We start from the raw sequence: 17,839 nt of genomic DNA, 5'->3' as shown, positions 1-17,839 counted from the left end.
TATCCATGCATATATTGTACATACACAGATGTATGCATGCATTTATGCATGTGCACATTCTTGTACGCACACGCTCAAATGTTTATGCATCTTTCTCTCCCTCTCTCTGTGCGTGTATATATGTAAGTATGTATGTACACATGTTGATACTCATATGCATACACCCAAATATATATACTGTGCGAATATCTGCAAATTTATGTGTAAATAGATGTATGTTAAACAACCCCCTCATCATATCCGCCTTTTCTTGCAAGAATTTTGATTTTGCCAATACTGACGGCGAGATATATGCAAGAGTAGAGTTTCTATAGACTAGTGGCAGCTCTGGCTTCATATCTAATATCGTGCCCAAGATCTACCACGAACAACTAAAATAACAAAAGATAAATGCACAGATAAATTCAATATTAATTTCTGTCAACATTTTATCTCATGAAAGCTGGTTTATATATCTGAAAACAGAGCAAGCCATTTTTCTATTTTAAGTGCTAAATAAACTGTAAAAGGTGGTGAAATGTTATTTTACGTTAAAATTTCTTTTTTTCTACAAAAATAAGATTTGCTAGTTAAACGAATGAAACAATAAATAAAAAATATTCCTTAGTAGAGTAGTTAAATTAGGGTGGGAACCGGGTAGCATGAATTTCTCAAGGACACAAACAAGGAGATGAACATATATGTATGTATGTCATTATTAAGTTTATTTCAAGATTTCTTGCCAATAGAGAAAGAACCGGTTTCTACCCTAGATCTAAGGCGCTTTTATTGGAATTTCAATATCAACAACGGTATTTTTGTTTCTATGTATGTATGTATGTATGTATGTATGTATGTATGTATGTATGTATGTATGTATGTTTTATGCGTGTATTCTCAATCATATAGTTTCATACCTAGGCATGCTCATATATATTTAAATTATAAACTTCTGGAAAGTTTTACAGATTTTTACGGTTCCAGTGATGGATTGGATCCGTAATCTTCGAATTACCTTCCTCCTTTCTAGTTTTGAGAAGCCTAATTTCTCAAGATTGGTATTTAGGTAGTGTGTTACATATCCCAAGGCCCCAATAATTACAGGTATAAACTTGAACTTGTAACTGCAGATTTCTCAGTTCTTCAGTATAGGTGTTCTCTTTCTCACTGATCTTCAGTTTTATGTTAACATCCGGTGGGCAACTAATTTCCACAACTGTGCACTGTGTATGTATGTATGTATGTATGTATGTATGTATGTATGTATGTATGTATGTATGTATGTATGTATGTATGTATGTATGTATGTATGTATGTATGTGTGTAGGCATGTATACATACATACATATGTATGTGTATATATATATGAGTGTTTATATCAGTAAAAAAGCAAACAATGTTAGACTGACATGGAACCGACTTGTCAACTAAGTTAATGGAGTGTTGACCGTAGCCTCATGGATATTTCTTCTTCAAATATAAAACGGTTTATAGAAATATACGTAGTTTATAAGGAACAAAGAGCCCAGTACTCACTGGAAATCGAATGTCTCTGTTTAGGACTGCTGAGCCGTTTCTTGAATATAATCACATGAAATACATTGAGCTTTCGCAATGTTAATCTTTGGAACATGTGTAATTTGGTGGAATGACCAAGACTTCTAATATCCCTCGTTGTTCTCTTACTCATAGTATAAGGGTTTTGTAGCAAGAAAAAGACAGTATGGTATAATTTAGTGTAGAAGGAATGAATAAAATTGTAATATTTACTTCATTTTATCCAGTGTCTTACTTGATTAAGATTTTATTGAGAAATACATTGCAGGAATGATGTTCAATATTTCTTGTGATAGTTATTATTATTCTTGTATAATGTGAGCTAATACTACTGAGTACTGTTATTTAAATAATGTTGTGTATAATATTATTTTGAACGCTTTGATATAGTGCTTGGTTCTTTCATCGTTCTAAAATATCATGTAAAAAAATGCATTCAAAATAGGCCATAGAAAGCGTAAACGTATGACTACAAACTCACAAACTGGATCACACTATCTCAAACTCCATGAAACGTGACTTTTATCTGTAAAAAAAAAGTACCTAAATTATGTCTTGGAAACTAAATAATAAGTCAAAGAATCACTTATGCTATAAGCATAACCCACTTTTCTGAAAAGAACAGCACACTGTCTAGCAACATGATAACAGAAGCTATGAAAACAAATTGCATTTATTGTTGATCTAATCTCTAACAATAGCCACGAATATATTCAATGTTAAAATTTGTCAGATAATTTCAAGACTTATTTCAACAGTGTATTAATGTTATATTTATATCTTTTCAGTGATTTTGCCGCTTGTACGGTGCGGTTACAACAGGCTACATGGTGAGTAAAGCGATATGATATTTTCTGTGGGGATGCATGCGATTCTAAAAATAATGCCTATCGTAACATTGCCCTAGTTTTTGTTTCTTCATCATTAGTAATAGACTTGTAAATGGTTTTCAAAATGAGCAGGTGAATATTTTTCAGTCACTTAATCTATTTGTAGTTAGTTTCTACTTAAATTTATAAACAATCTTAGACTTTTAATAGTAATAATTATAATTTTTCTTGACACATAGTTCTTTCGTAAATCTACTGGGTTTTTTTTTACTGATAGCTGACAAGCAAAACCAATTCCTGTGAGATTTGAACGCAGAATGTCAAAAATATGCCTAAATATTGTGAGACATTAAATTTGACGCTCTATCATTTCTCGCAAATTATTGTTCTTGATTAAAATATGTCCAATTAGATATAATATTGGCAGCTAAATAGTTATAGATAATTAACCCTACAAGGCGGGTGAAGTGACAGAGATGTTGAGCGTCGGACACAACTGCTTTGCAGTATTTAATATTGATGTCTTGTGTTCAAATTCAGCCATCGTCAGTTTTGTCTTTCAATCTTCCGGAGTCAACGAACCTGTCAAGTATTCAGAATGATTTAATGGGTTTGTCCTCTTCCGAGAATTTTGACCAAGGTCAAAACTCTTCTCACTCTCTATTTTTTTTTTATTAAAACATACTTCATTGAAATAGATACCTTCAATGAACTAGATCCTACTTAAACCTGTAATGTACTAAGTGCCATTGAAACAGATAGAATCAAAGTAGATTGCAGTTCGGTTAGGTATCAAATATCGAGAGCTTGGAGAAGATACTTTAATTTATTGCATTATTTCATTACATTCTTTGACAAGATAAATAACGCTACTTCCCCATCTTCATTTAACAATTAATGTTTAGTAAAGCAAGAACATAGGGTAAATACTTACGCTTTAGAGAAGCTCTGTTGTAGATCACATCAGACGAGTTACATAAAAATCACATAGAAAAGCAAACCGTTGCGTAGAAATGACAACTGTGTTGTGCTGTACGAAAACTACATCACACCTGCCGTCAATTTTGATAGTCATATTTGTGCCACTGATTTCTCAACAATAAACCATAATAAATTCAGGACGCAAAATAACACCCTACGAATTATAATATGATGTTCACACATGGACCACTTTCTATAGAAAACAAAATACTAAACATAGAACACCTGAACATGTGAGTGACACAATTTGATGCTACATCAAGCTTCAATCTCCACTGTGACTGCTATTATATGAAAAACGAAAACAAAAGCCACCTCCCGACATATAAACATACAATACTCTAGATACTCTCGAATATTACTACAACATTCTAAAACCACAATGTTCCCTACACTGCATAGAAGACACACAGATAGAAATAACTGGAGCATCAATAGCTTCACTGACCTCATATGCTGTGCTGGGTGCACTACACAACGATATGTCCAGAGGAATGACAACAGTCATATTGAGATCGAGTTCCCTTTGTCTGCCTGCGCTCTGCTCGCCACCAGAATCTTTGGAAATACAGAATTAGACAGTGTATTTAGATTGTGCGAAATCTGAGGTTGAATAGAAATAGGTTGGACAATGGAAAGTGTACAGTAAGTTAAAAGTGTCACGCTGATCCCTTATAATTCCTCCCTACATACTGGGGTGTGTAGTATGATACTTAGCTAAACAGAGAGATAGAATGACTGGGAAGATACATCTGTGGAAACGACGTCACACTTCACTGTTCGAGCGATTATCTGCGTCTGATCGGTTAGAGCTATCTTACATCTACACGGCGACGACAACAGTGTAGGCGCAATGGCCCAGTGGTTAGGGCAGCGGACTCGCGGTCGTAAGAACGCGGTTTCGATTCCCAAATCGGGCATTGTGAGTGTTTATTGAGCAAAAACACCTAAGTTCCACAAGCCTCCGGCGGGGTGGGTGAACCCCGCTGTACTCTGAAAGTTGTGGTGAAAGAGTACAGCGGGGTTCACTCACCCCCGCTGTACTCTTTCACCACAACTTTCTCTCACTCTTTCTTCCTAATTCTGCCACAAAGCAGAGGAACCATAGTGTAACCCACTATGGTGTGGTAAATTTTCAGACACTAGAGATTATTCTTTGTGGCTAATGGCATGAGTCCAGATTGGAAGAAGAAGAAGAACAACAACAACAGCAACAACCACAGCAACAGGAGCATTAAGAAAAGCTGTGGTAGGCTGTGATCTTACAGCGACTTTGAAACAGTTAAGGCGTTAAGTGAGGTCTGTAATAGATCACAACAACCAATATCGTTAGAAACCAGTGTACCCATATCACTTACCTTTACCCGCGAACAACTCAATTTCTTCATCACGTTCGTCCGCTCCTTTCACTCAGTGATAGATTTCACATCCACTAATTCTACTCTTCCAGTTAACTTTCTAAATATCTCTGTTTATATCGACCACACTAACTTACCCACCTCTATCTTTTACAAGCACACTGACTCTCTTGTTCCTTCTAACTTTCATCATTTCTACTGTTTTCTACACCCATTTCCTCTGCTGTCTCAAACCGAAACTCGAACTTTGACGCCCAGTCGTACTACATGGGCCACTACTTTATAAAACGTGGTTACACCCGCCAACTGCTGGTACTACCTACCCTTACATACATACACACATACATACATACATATACACATACATACATACATACAAACATACATACAAAAATACCCTGTTGTTGATGTTGAGATTCCAATGAAGGAGCCTTGGATCTAGGTTAGAAACTGGTTCTTTCTCCATTGGCAAGAAATCTTGAAATAAACTGAATAATGACGTACATATTAATATTCATATTCAGAGTAATACGTATATTCAAAAGAACTATAGAAAGCCAGACTGACATATCAAATTGTCTTGCTATATCACGGAAAAAAAACTTGTAGCCAAAAATGAAACTACTGAACTGTCCGAAAATTATAGGTCCACTGCTTACCTAAATATTATGTACAAACTTTATACAAACTATCTCAACCAATTCCTTTAAGATCTTTTAAAGTCCATCAACATAGTGACTGATGAGCAAATAGACAGAAGGGGGCATGTAGATGTGCCTAACATTTAATAAACAAAACTGCCAGAGAGACATTGACAGTATAGGGCGATTATAGGTCCTGGAGCCTCTGCACTTGGCAAAAACACGTACTCACAAAGACCTAGGCATCAATCCTCCTATTTTACCACTGGTATTATAAATATTTCAGTGAAAATATTCCAAGGACTTTTTGCAATGTTGTTTATTTTGATATCAAATCTGTTAGCAATTCTTTAACAAACATCCAATTGATACATGCTAGGGCCTACAACTGCTAGAGGTACCAATGTAATTCACAATTTCTTTGTTGGATGACCTGTACATGGGTATGTTTCCCGAATACTTATAGATGACACTAATATCAGTATGAAGCGAAGCCTTTCTTGGACACGTGGCCACTACATCACATCAATCTTCGAAAGTATATATCTTTGTGGTCCAAGATTGCCACAAAATACTTAATCAACAAAAGAGACAGTCAATCCTTTGGAGTTTCAGGATGCAGCCAAAAATATCGATGCCACATTTCTGTGGAAGACATGATACATGTGGTCAGTGGGTGTCCAAAATATCAATATAACGCGACATGACACAGAGTAATATACAATGCCATCCGAAACGAAGAGTCTTAGGATAAATATAGAGGATCTTGTTATTAAACACATACACTAACGTAAACCTCTGCCAAATGCAAACGCAACATGCCGAAGAGAGCCTTTCTTGGCACAAACAAGAAAAAGTGTGTATCATCATTGAGGTCATTGTCCTGCCAAAATCAAAGAGACAGCAGTAACTACAGACAACTGCTTCGAAACCTTCAGATCTTAAACTCAAACTATAAACTTAAGAGTGGCTTTGTGGTAAGTAGCTTTCTTACGAACTACATGGTTCCGGGTTCAGTCCCACTGCCTGGCACTTTGGGCAAGTGCTTTCTACTATAGCCTCGGGCCGACCAAAGCCTTGTGAATTGATTTGGTGGGCGGAAACTGAAAAAAGTCCGTGGTATATATATATGTATATATATATATATATATATATATATATATATATATATATATATATATATATATATATATATATATATATATATATGTGTGTGTGTGTGTGTGTGGTGTGTGTGTGTATACATTTGTGTGTGTGTGTGTGTGTATACATTTGTGTGTATGTGTTTGTACCCCCAACATCGCTAGACAACCGATGCTGGTGTGTTTACGTCCCCGTAACTTAGCGGTTCGGCAAAATAGACCGATCGAATAAGTACTAGGCTTACAAAGAATAAGTCCCGGGGTCGATTTGCTCGACTAAAGGCGGTGATCCAGCATGGCCACAGTCAAATGACTGAAACAAGTAAAAGGGAGTACAGGTGTAATTGGTTTTGTTTGTAAATACCTAAGTGACAATATGGAGAAGCTAGAGTTTTCAGAAAAAAATAATTCAGCCAGATGAGAAGAACATTACAATTTGTAAAAATATACAAGACTTTTCTTAAGTTCAACTTAGGAAATTGTTTTTGTTATTTACAGCCCAACAATGGAGCTTTGTATCTTTGTTAGAAACCAGCTCCTTCCTCACGGGAAGATTTTAAATGATTAAGATAAAAGGGAACTCATACACACAGACACACATACACACAGATACACATACACACACACACACACGCAAACACACACACGCAAACGTACAAGCACATGCACACATATACATTCATTGAGATACATATTCGGATGCACATGTAAGCATATAAACATATATATATATATATACGTAGCATTCCACTCAAATGACATTTGCCACCACGGACAAATATTTGGGTTCCTGAAATTTAGTGACGTGTAATATTAAGTTAATTACTTTCGGCTCGTTTGATGCATAAAATAAATTCATTGTAATTTATTTTCGTCTAGTAAGTTTTATTTGATACAATGAAATACGTATTTCTTTTCCAGAAACATCCTGTAGTCATCCTGCAGACGTGGTATTTTTGTTAGACTGCTCAGGAAGCCTCAGAAGAGATGAATTTTATGAACAATTAAACTTTATGAGGAATTTCGTATCTGAAGCTGATGTTTCACGAAGTGTCGTAAGAGTTAGTTTAGTGACATTCTCAACTTATCCCAGAACGGAATTCTTTTTAAAAGATTATCGCACCAAGCGAGATGTGATGGCTGCCATTAGCAGAACACGCTATCGTGGTGGACGGACTCATACATGGACGGCATTAGATTATATACGTAAATACTCCTTTTCACCAAAATTTGGAAGCCGGCCGGGTGTTCCTAAAATCTTAATCGTAATAACAGATGGAGGCTCTAACGAGAGATATAAGACAATACGGTCTGCAAGATTGATGAAATCACGAAAAATACGAACATACGCTATTGGAATTGGGAATCAGTTAAATCATGACGAACTAGTAAATTTAGCCTCAAAGAGTACTTTCATATTTCATGTACCGAATTCCCATTCATTGAAAAAGATCCAAAATGATGTTCGAAGAAATGTATGTCGCTCAGGTAAGTGACTAATCTTAAATTTTGTTAGTAAAAACCTTATGATTAGTCTTTGATTAGTCTAGCAAGGATTGGCTCCTATGTATGGGTGTGGACATTATAGAACTCTGGAAAGAATGAGAGAGATAATTTCTATAAATTTTGCTGCTCTTGTTTAAACCCGCGTGACATCTCATGAGAGTATTTATGTTCAGAAGCATTCAAGCCACGACTATACCATCACTTTCTTGGGCACACACACACACACACACACACACACACACACACACATGTAATTGTTAAAGAGGACAACAAACGTCAAGGCAAGGCAAACATCTCACGTCATATACATAATTATTATTGAAAAAAATTCAGTCTTACAGCTGTTTCTGGGATATTCCGTCATCAGAGACAAATAGAGAAAAATAGAGAAAATGAGAAGGGTATATATTAATGGAATGACAATATAGAGGAAAGAAGTAAAGGAATAAAGAGAGAAGAAAATAGTACAACTTTCCGATGTTCAAATTCCTGCATAGATCCATGTAGGTAAAAATCCTGATATTGTAAACATCTCTCTCTTCATCCCCTTATTCCTTTACTCCCTTCCTCTATGTCGCCATTCCATCAATATATACCCTTTTAAATTTCCCTATTTTCCCCTATTTGTCTCTGATGACGGAATATCCCATACTCGGTAATGTCCCAGAAACAGCTGTAAGACTTTGAATTTTTTCCAATGACAATAATGTATACGACTTGAGATGTTTGTCTTGCCTTAACGTTTGTTGTCCTCTTTAACAATTATGAATCTGCTGCATCGGAAATTTGCAATGGCTCCATAACTACCGTTTCGGCTATAACATTGGAACCCTAGTAATCCGTTACAGTATTAACCTAGCGTACGTAATCGTTTAATCACCTGTGAACTAAACTCCCATAACTTGTATATATATATATATATATATATATATATATATATATATATATATATATATATATATATATATGAATTATTAATGTGGCTATTCGCAATTTACAACCGACAGGCAACAAGTACAGTCGTCACTAAAGTGACGGAGGGTGCAGGTCAGCACCACTATTGCTAGAAATAAGCAATATATATATGTATGTATATATGTATATGTATATATATATATATACATATATATAAAAGAAGAAAGGAAAATGGAAGTTGGGAAGTTAATAATTGTTTATTTTTAACAACAAATTAATAATCATCCCTTACAGCTGTTTCAATTAATACTCATTAAATATTCAGTAAATATTAAATTCATATGGCCTGAGCATATCTTCAGAGGGAAAATAATATACCATTCGAAATTTTATATGCGTTTATGGATTCATTTTTGCAAACTCTTCATGAGGTTAGCACAACCTCAAATCGAATGTATGTATGTATATATATATATAATATATATATATATATATATATATATATTATATATATATATATATAATATATATATAATTGTTAAAGAAGACAAGAAACGTTTAGGCAAGACAAGCATCTCAATTCATATACGTTATTATTATTGGAAAAGTCAAAGTCTTACCGGTGTTTCTGGAATATCTCACGGACATACCAGAAACAGCTGTAAGACAACGTTTGTTGTCCTCTTTAGCAATTATAAATCTGGCAAATGGGAAATCTACAATAGTTCCATAACTCCCGTCTCGGCTATGACCTTGGAGTCCTGGTAATCCGTTGTAGCACTTATCCAGGGTGCCTCGTTGTTTCGATCACCTGTGAACTAAACCTCCATATTTTGTGTGTGTATATATATATATATATATAGAGAGAGAGAGAGACGGAGAGAGAGAGAGAGAGAATATGTTGGAGTTTTGCAGAGCAGATAATATATATATATATATATATATGTATTCTGTAAATAATAATTATAAGCTTTAAGGGATAAGCGTTAACCGTGTATTTACTATAGAATATAGTTTAATATTTGGGGTATACAGACTACCTTTTATAGCCAATACACTGTGAACGTTTAGAAGCTTAAAGTTTATAATTATTTACAGAGTTTGATAGTGAAGATATGTCTCATGCTAAGAGGTTAATTACAACATCCTCTGGCACCTGTATATATATTTATATAGGTGTATTACACCGCTCTGTGATCGTCTACTTATATCTACGTGATTTAGACCATGGAGTATTAAGTGTTTTGGAAAAATTAGAAGCAGAAACATTAATCTCTGATTTCTTCTTGTTTGGTTGTTCAAAACTCCTTCAGTCAGAAGTTATGAAGCTAAATAACAAGTTTTGTAGCTTCATTAAGCTGACTCAATTGAAGATACACAAAAACTTAGTAAATTGTCATTAAATCTGAAGTTTACTGAATTACTGCTGTGGTGAGATAAGAAAATTAGATTTTTTCTAGGGTGGATCCCATTAGATTATCTTCTGTAGAATATAGAACATTCATTAAGTGTATTGATAAAAGATTATAAATGGGTGTAGGCATGACTGTCGTTAAGAAGCTCTCGTAGCAACCTCATGGATTCAGGTTCAATCCCAATGCGTGGTACTTTAGGCGAGTGTCTTCTATTATAGACTTAGGTTGATAAAACTGGTCAGAGAGGCTATTTGTGTTTTTAAGAAGCGGACGTAAACCATCACACGGTTTAACATCACCAGCTGACCTTTGATAGTGTCTACTCTATTGCATCCAGGCAACCTTATTAATAGTGTGAAACAAAAAATAAAAGGAATCTAAAAAATGTGTTATTTATGTATTCAATACATTTTAATATTCCAGCGGCATGTATTTATACATGAGATAAACTCTCAAGAAGTAACTAAGTTGAACCCCGCCCTAAAATATTATGAGATATCTTTTCTTTTTCGCTGTGGAAAGTAGGGTTTTATCACTTTTAGTTCTATATTTAAGAGATGAGGAATTATGTACATTATTTACATTCGACGGATATTTGTCCTCATCTTGTTTGTTGTTAACACAATGTTTTGGCTGGTCATGTATGCAAAAATGGAGACCACCTACCCCTGTGGGATGAAGTTAAAATAATAGACAGAAAACACCACTGGAAAATACGAAAACTAAAAGAAGCAGCACATATGCTAGGACACAACAACCTCCTAAGCAGACCGAGTGCAGATATGAGCAGCATATGGGAACAGGTATTAAGGAAGGAGTAAGGCGGTGAGCTGGCAGAATCGTTAGCACACCGGGCGCAATGCTTAGTGGTATTTCGTCTGCGTTACGTTGTGAGTTCAAATTCCGCCGAGGTCGACTTTGCCTTTCATCCTTTCGGGGTCGATAAATTAAGTACCAGTTACGCACTGGGGTCGATGTAATCGACTTAATACCTATGTCTGTCCTTGTTTGTCCCCTCTGTGTTTAGCCCCTTGTGGGTAATAAAGAAATAGGTATTAAGGAAGGATAGAAAAATATTAGATTTATAAGCCCTAATATTCATTCCATAATTGCTCACGAACATATGGCGTAGTGGTTAAGAGCGCGGGCTACTATTCCGAGTTCGATTCCAAGCAGTGGCCTGAGTAATAATAATAACAACAGGTTCGAAATTTTCCCAAGGCACCTGAAGAAGGTTGGAGGGTATATCAGCTGAAACGTTGTATTAACAACAAACAAGTTGAGAACAAATATCCTTCGAATGTAAATTATCACTTTTAGCTTCTATCTCGGTTCATGTAATGCACAGACGCTTTCTTCTTGGGGTAATCGCGTTTCATACAGTTTGTGACTACCAAAGTTGGGGGCAATATCCAGTTATTATTATGTATATAAAAGCAATTACATCGTGGAAGAATAAATTTAGCTGTTTAAAACAGAAATTACTATACTAACTTTTCATTAATTTGTTCATAGTAAAAAAAAACATTTGTCGGTCACTGAATTTTAGACACATTTTAATAGTCTCAACTATTATGAAAAAAAAGGAATTCAATGTATATCCAATTTGTGTTTGAACTGGCTAAAATGCATGTTTCTTTCAAACAAAGTATTTCAGTTTTAACTTATGGTCTTTATTTTATCCCTCACATCTATCTATCTATCTATCTATCTATCTATCTACCTACCTACCTACCTACCTACCTACCTATCTACCTATCTATCTATCTATCTATCTATCTATCTATCTACACACACAAACACACACTTACACGCACAGAGGGCGTTCGGGCTAAATGTGACCGTTTGTATAAAAGGTAAAGAAAATACAATATGAAAATATTTTTAAAAATCAAATATGAACTGGCTGGGAGATAACAGTTTACTCAAAGTAGCTACCCTCAGCCTCCACCGCGGCCTCAATATGGCCGTTCCTCTGTTTCCTCGGGAAGGTCTTCGAACAGCTTGATTTTAGCTACCAGCTTGACCTGAGTGAGGCAGGATGAGCGGTTGGTATCTCTCTCAACCGTGCCTCAAACATAGTATTTCATGAAATTAAAATCGGGGGAATTAGGAGAAGAAAGTGGAGCACGTGAAGTCGTACCCGTTTTCCATCAACTACTTCTGACTCTTTCCGGATGTGTTGCAAAGAGCCAATCTGCTGCCTCACATACGGCCTTACAGTAGCAACCTTCTCTAGCCAGGGATTGACCACATACTCCAGTAACTTCACAGATGTAGGGGTAAACCCTGGCATGCAGACGTATATATATATATATATATATATATATGGAGGCGCAATGACCCAGTAGTTAGGGCAGCGGACTCGCGGTTGTAGTATCGCGGTTTCGATTTCCAGACCGGGCGTTGTGAGTGTTTATTGAGCGAAAACACCTAAAGCTCCACAATACTCCGGAAGGGGGTGGTGCGATCCCTGTTGTACTCTTTCGCCACAACTTTCTCTCACTCTTTCTTTCTTCTGTTGGCCTTCTCGCTTAACCAGCGGGGTGGCGTCATTTGAAGGCTAAAACAATGCAAAGTGCATTGTGACCAGCGATGTGTAGCAATATCTGATAGCCTGGTCGATCACGGTGATATTTATGTGTATGTGTGTGTGTGTGTGTGTGTGTTAATACATACAAATATACGCATAATTTAAGCAAATGTATTTGTAATTGAAACTACTTTTGTTATGAATGTAATTTATCTTTAAACAATATTTTTTCTTATTTTGCAGTTTGTGATATTTGGCCTGCTGACATTGTATTTCTGTTGGACGATTCCACCAGTATATGGGACAACGATTATCAAAAACAACTCACATTCTTGTCTGAGTTTGTGAAAGATATCACTATCGGTCCAAAGAAATCACAAATAAGCGTGGTGACATTTAGTTCTCGGCCAAAGACACAATTTTGGCTGCGAGACCATTTGAGTAAAACGGAAGTATTAAGCGCCATTAAACATATCGATCGAATGTATGGAGACACGTACACATCTGACGGATTACGAATGATAAGAGAACACAGCTTCTCACCTCGATACGGCGGAAGAATTAAAGCTTCACACATTGTTATTGTTATAACAGATGGCAAATCAACTATACCAACAGAAACTGTAAACCAAGCAAAAAAGCTACATGATACAAAAGCAATAGTATTTGCAATCGGTGTCGGTCGCCGTGTTGACCCAATAGAACTAAATAGCATTGCAAGTGAACGTCAATTTGTCTTCCAGGTTGACAGCTACGATGCTTTGACAACGATTAAAACAAAACTCTCTCAAAAAGTTTGCACACTTTCCATAACAAAAGTAGGAGAATGGGATTAAAACAAAATACTTCAGATTTTAAGTACAATAAGGTATTATTTGATTTCACACGCAAACGTGACAGTTCCATAAATTTAGATAGCTTTCGCAGTTATTATGTTTATAAGAAACCGAAGTGAAACTTGAGTGAAAGTTTTGAATATTTGATACTAAATTCGTTTAAGGGTTTGAAAAGCCTGAAAATATTTAGCACCCAATTTCACTGAAACGTTTGTCAGAAATACAAAAAGAGATTGTCTAGATGGAGTAGTTACCGAAAAAGTGTTGACATTCTTTTAAAGAGTTTGTAGCATAATTATTGATTATTTATTCTCCAACCCCAAATCCAAAAAAACATCGCTGAAGTGTATCGTATTTGGAAATACATTTAATCACGATGTGAAATTTACATTGAAAAACTAAAAATGAATGCTGCAAAAGGTGAAAGTATTCAAAAGTCAATACAACTACTATTACATTCCGCGATATTGCAACAGAATAACTCAAACATTATTTTTCTGTTCTGTTATATTTTTCTCTCATATTTTCTGGAAAAAAGTGGTGAATATTGAAGAGATAACAAATATACTATAACACTTCTGTGATTTAAATTACCATTCATTCGTGACAGGAAGGCATTTTCATAAAGTTTTAACAAAGAATAAGGAAGTTAATAGTAACTAATTTATCATTGTACTACCATCACAATATCTTACATATTATTGTTAACATTTTAGCTTTGACTGGAATTTAGGATTGTAACATTATGGAATCTGCAGTTGACTGCCGCAATGCTTAAAGAATCTGACAAAATACTTTCTGGTAGATGGTATTTTGTTGAGTTCTTTTTCACTTTGTGTTCGAACCCATGAAGTCGGTTTTGCATTTCATCCTTCCGAAGTCAATAAAATACATACAAGTCAAGTATGTTTTTCATCCATTGTCCCCTCTCCACAGAAAATTGTGACGCCAACGCTTAAATTGTGGTTTGGATGTTTGTTATCTTTTCCCTGACTGAGGTGACGTTCTTCTGTAAGAAATCATTTCACCCAGGTGTACAATATAAAATGTTCAAAGAAAAATGAAAGAGAAAAAGAAAGAAATATGAACAACAATGAAAAACGATTTGTTAATATATGCAGTAGAGACATTAAAATTCAAAAAACTTATTGTTGAAGTTACGAAAATATATAACCAGAAATATGTTATCTTGAGTTACTTCAGATCGTTTTTTCATTAGCAAATTACCTTTTGTCAGCTTCTGGAAAGTTAGTTGGAGAAACGGTGTTTTTTTTCCCCACCATTTGTGATAGACTGAGGACTGAGACGAGCGATGGTGAAAAGAGACTAAACTAAAAGAATACAAAAGTACCAATACATACTTACTAATTTTACTCCAAATCCCATTCATTTTGTAAAACAATTTCGAGTAAACTAGTATTTTCTGTAATTTATATTTGATACCAATTTGATAATAAAATGCGAAAACGAATAATAAATGGTTCTCGTCTTGATTATATAGGTATTTATCATTATGGAATACAAATAAAAACTTTTAATGTACATATGTCTGTGGAATATATGAGTGATGTATGTGCATTGAGATTGTCTGAATACAAAATCAAAATCACATACACTCTTTTACTTGTTTCAGTCATTTGACTGCGACCATGCTGGAGCACCGCCTTTAGTCGAGCAAATTGACCCCAGGACTTATGCTTTGTAAGCCTAGTACTTATTATATCGGTCCCTTTTGCCGAACCGCTAAGTTACGGGGACGTAAACACACCACCATCGGTTGTCAAGAGATGTTGGGGAACAAACACAGACACACAAACACAAACACACACATACATATAAACAGATATACGACAGGCTTTTTTCAGTTTCTGTCTACTAAATCCACTCACAAGGCTTTGGTCGGCCCGAGGCTATAGTAGAAGATGCTTACCAACCACATGATTCCGGGTTCAGTCCTACTGCGTGGCACCTTGGGCAAGTGTCTTCTACTATAGCCTCGGGCCGAATAAAGCCTTGTGAGTGGATTTAGTAGACGGAAACTGAAAGAAGCCCATCGTATATATATATATTATATATATATATATATATATATATATATATATATATATATATATATATACATATATATATATATATATGTGCGTGTGTGTTTGTGTTTGTCCCCTGAACATCGCTTGACAACCGATGCTAGTGTGTTTACATCCCCGTAACTTAACGGTTCGGCAAAAGAGACCGATAGCATAAGTACTAGGCTTATAAAGAATAAGTCCTGGGTTCAATTTCTTCGACTAAAGGTGGTACTCCTGCATGGCCGCAGTCAAAATGACTGCAACGAGTAAAAGAGTAAAAGAATAGAGAAACAGCCTGTTTCAAACCTATATCCAAGGCTCCTTCATTGGAATTTCATCAACATCAGCAGGGTATGTATGTATGTATGTATGTATGTATGTATGTATGTATGTATGTATGTATGTATGTATGTATGTATGCATGCATGTATGTATGTATGTATGTATGTATGTATGTATGTATGTATGTATGTATGTATGTATGTATGTGTGTATACGTGCAGATTTGTATGTTTTGTTTTGTGTCTATCTTCTCATGCATATATTTGCATATCTAGACATGCTCATATATATGAGATTTGACTAATAAGTATCCGACTAATAAGTATCCGTTCTAGCTCACTTCCGCTGCTTACAGCAGTGCTTGGAAGTAACGTATGTAGCGTGAGTTGGTTGTATTAACTATAGCAGAGAACTGAGCTGAGAATCTGCATCAAATTTTGGCAAAAGCTTGGCCATACTTGCTCATAGGCCTACGCAAATTTGGATATGAGACGCGTGTCTGCCAAGTTTGTGCCAAAACTGCTTTCAGCTGACCATAAGGACATTCAGGTTTCAGTTGCACAAAATCTCCTTGATTGTGTCGAGAACGATGAAAACTTTTTGGAAACTTTTCTAGGCCTCGAAGCAAGTATGACCAAGCTTTTGACAAAATTTGATGCAGATTCTCAGCTCAACTCGCTGTCATGGCTAATACGACGAACACACGCTACACACGTTACTTCGAAGCACTGCTGTAAATATCAGGTGGTAAGTAGCTTGCTTACCAACCACATGGTTCCGGCTTCAGTCCCACTGCGTGGTACCTTGGGAAAGTGTCTTCTACTATAGCCTCGGGCCGACCAAAGCCTTGTGAGTGGATTTAGTAGACAGAAACTGAAAAAAGCCTACTAACATTTCCTGATTTGTATCTCATTATTCAGTTTTACTTCAAGATCTCTTGCCAATAGGCGCAGGAGTGGCTGTGTGGTAAGTAGCATGGTTACCAACTACATGATTCCGGGTTCAGTCCCAGTGCGTGGCACCTTAGGCAAGTGTCTTCTACTATAGCCTCGGGCCGAATAAAGCTTTGTGAGTGGATTGGATAGACGGAAACTGAAAGAAGCCCGCCGTATATATATATATATATATATATTATTAGTGAATTGAAGAAATGGAGTTGAACGAAGATTGAACAGAATTCCTTTTATTGCATTCTACACATGTTTCAAAAGCCACAATTTTCCAAATTCTGATTAAATAAGGATTCCATATTGTGGCTTTCTCTTCAGGAAAAAAATAGGAATTCCGTTGGCAGAACAAAACAGAACAGAGGCGCAGCAAAGCAATTTGAACGAGGAGGCTCTTTAAGAGCCCATGGCTGAACTGATTATCAATGTACGTTGAAATAGGGTGGTGGGTGCGTTGAAGATATTTACAGGTCAGGCGGCGGTCAAATCCAGTAGGTGAGAGCAGGGGGTGTGGAGATGTTCTGTGTGACCAAAACTAAAATTCTGAATATTTTAAGAATACTGGGTGTATTTTTTGGGGGCGAGACAAAAACTACCTAGAAGCATGTATGTGTGTACTGGCCTATGTGTGCGCGGCCGTATGTTGGTAAAAGGCGCTACATAATGGTCACTGCTGAAAAATTCGTCAGGCGGCAGAAAATATTTTTTGTGTTCGTGTGTTCGTCTAGGCCTGCTTGTCAAAAAATGAACGTCGTCAAAGAATCCTAAGGGTATATAAAATTCCAGCGTTTGCTTCCAAAACAAACCCCCATTCGCCTAATGGGAGTAATTTCCCCTTGCAAGGGTTA

At 36.0% G+C, this 17,839-nt stretch overlaps 1 protein-coding gene and 1 long non-coding RNA gene across 4 annotated transcripts in view; one reads left to right on the top strand and one right to left on the bottom strand.

Annotated features, from left to right (window-relative positions):
* LOC115216495 (collagen alpha-1(XIV) chain) overlaps window positions 1–14,852 on the top strand; it is a 32,896-nt gene extending 18,044 nt beyond the window's left edge. For all 3 annotated transcript variants that reach the window (XM_029785917.2, XM_036506681.1, XM_036506680.1), the window contains exons 2-4: window positions 2,325–2,366; window positions 7,410–7,976; window positions 13,101–14,852. In XM_029785917.2, coding sequence (XP_029641777.1) covers window positions 2,325–2,366; window positions 7,410–7,976; window positions 13,101–13,693 — 1,202 coding nt within the window. In that variant the 3' untranslated portion in view covers window positions 13,694–14,852. The remainder of the gene's footprint in view (window positions 1–2,324; window positions 2,367–7,409; window positions 7,977–13,100) is intronic.
* LOC118765132 lies at window positions 1,091–12,565 on the bottom strand. The gene is made up of 3 exons (XR_005000985.1): window positions 12,555–12,565; window positions 4,403–4,410; window positions 1,091–1,202 (listed from the first exon to the last, which is right to left on the bottom strand). It is a non-coding gene; the product is annotated as an uncharacterized LOC118765132 (long non-coding RNA).
* Window positions 14,853–17,839: the final 2,987 nt, after the last annotated feature.

The sequence above is a fragment of the Octopus sinensis genome, linkage group LG10 (assembly GCF_006345805.1).
Source record: "Octopus sinensis linkage group LG10, ASM634580v1, whole genome shotgun sequence".
Taxonomy (NCBI): domain Eukaryota; kingdom Metazoa; phylum Mollusca; class Cephalopoda; order Octopoda; family Octopodidae; genus Octopus; species Octopus sinensis.
The sequence above is the reverse complement of the archived record's forward strand: the minus strand, read 5'-3'. Positions and strand labels throughout refer to the sequence as shown.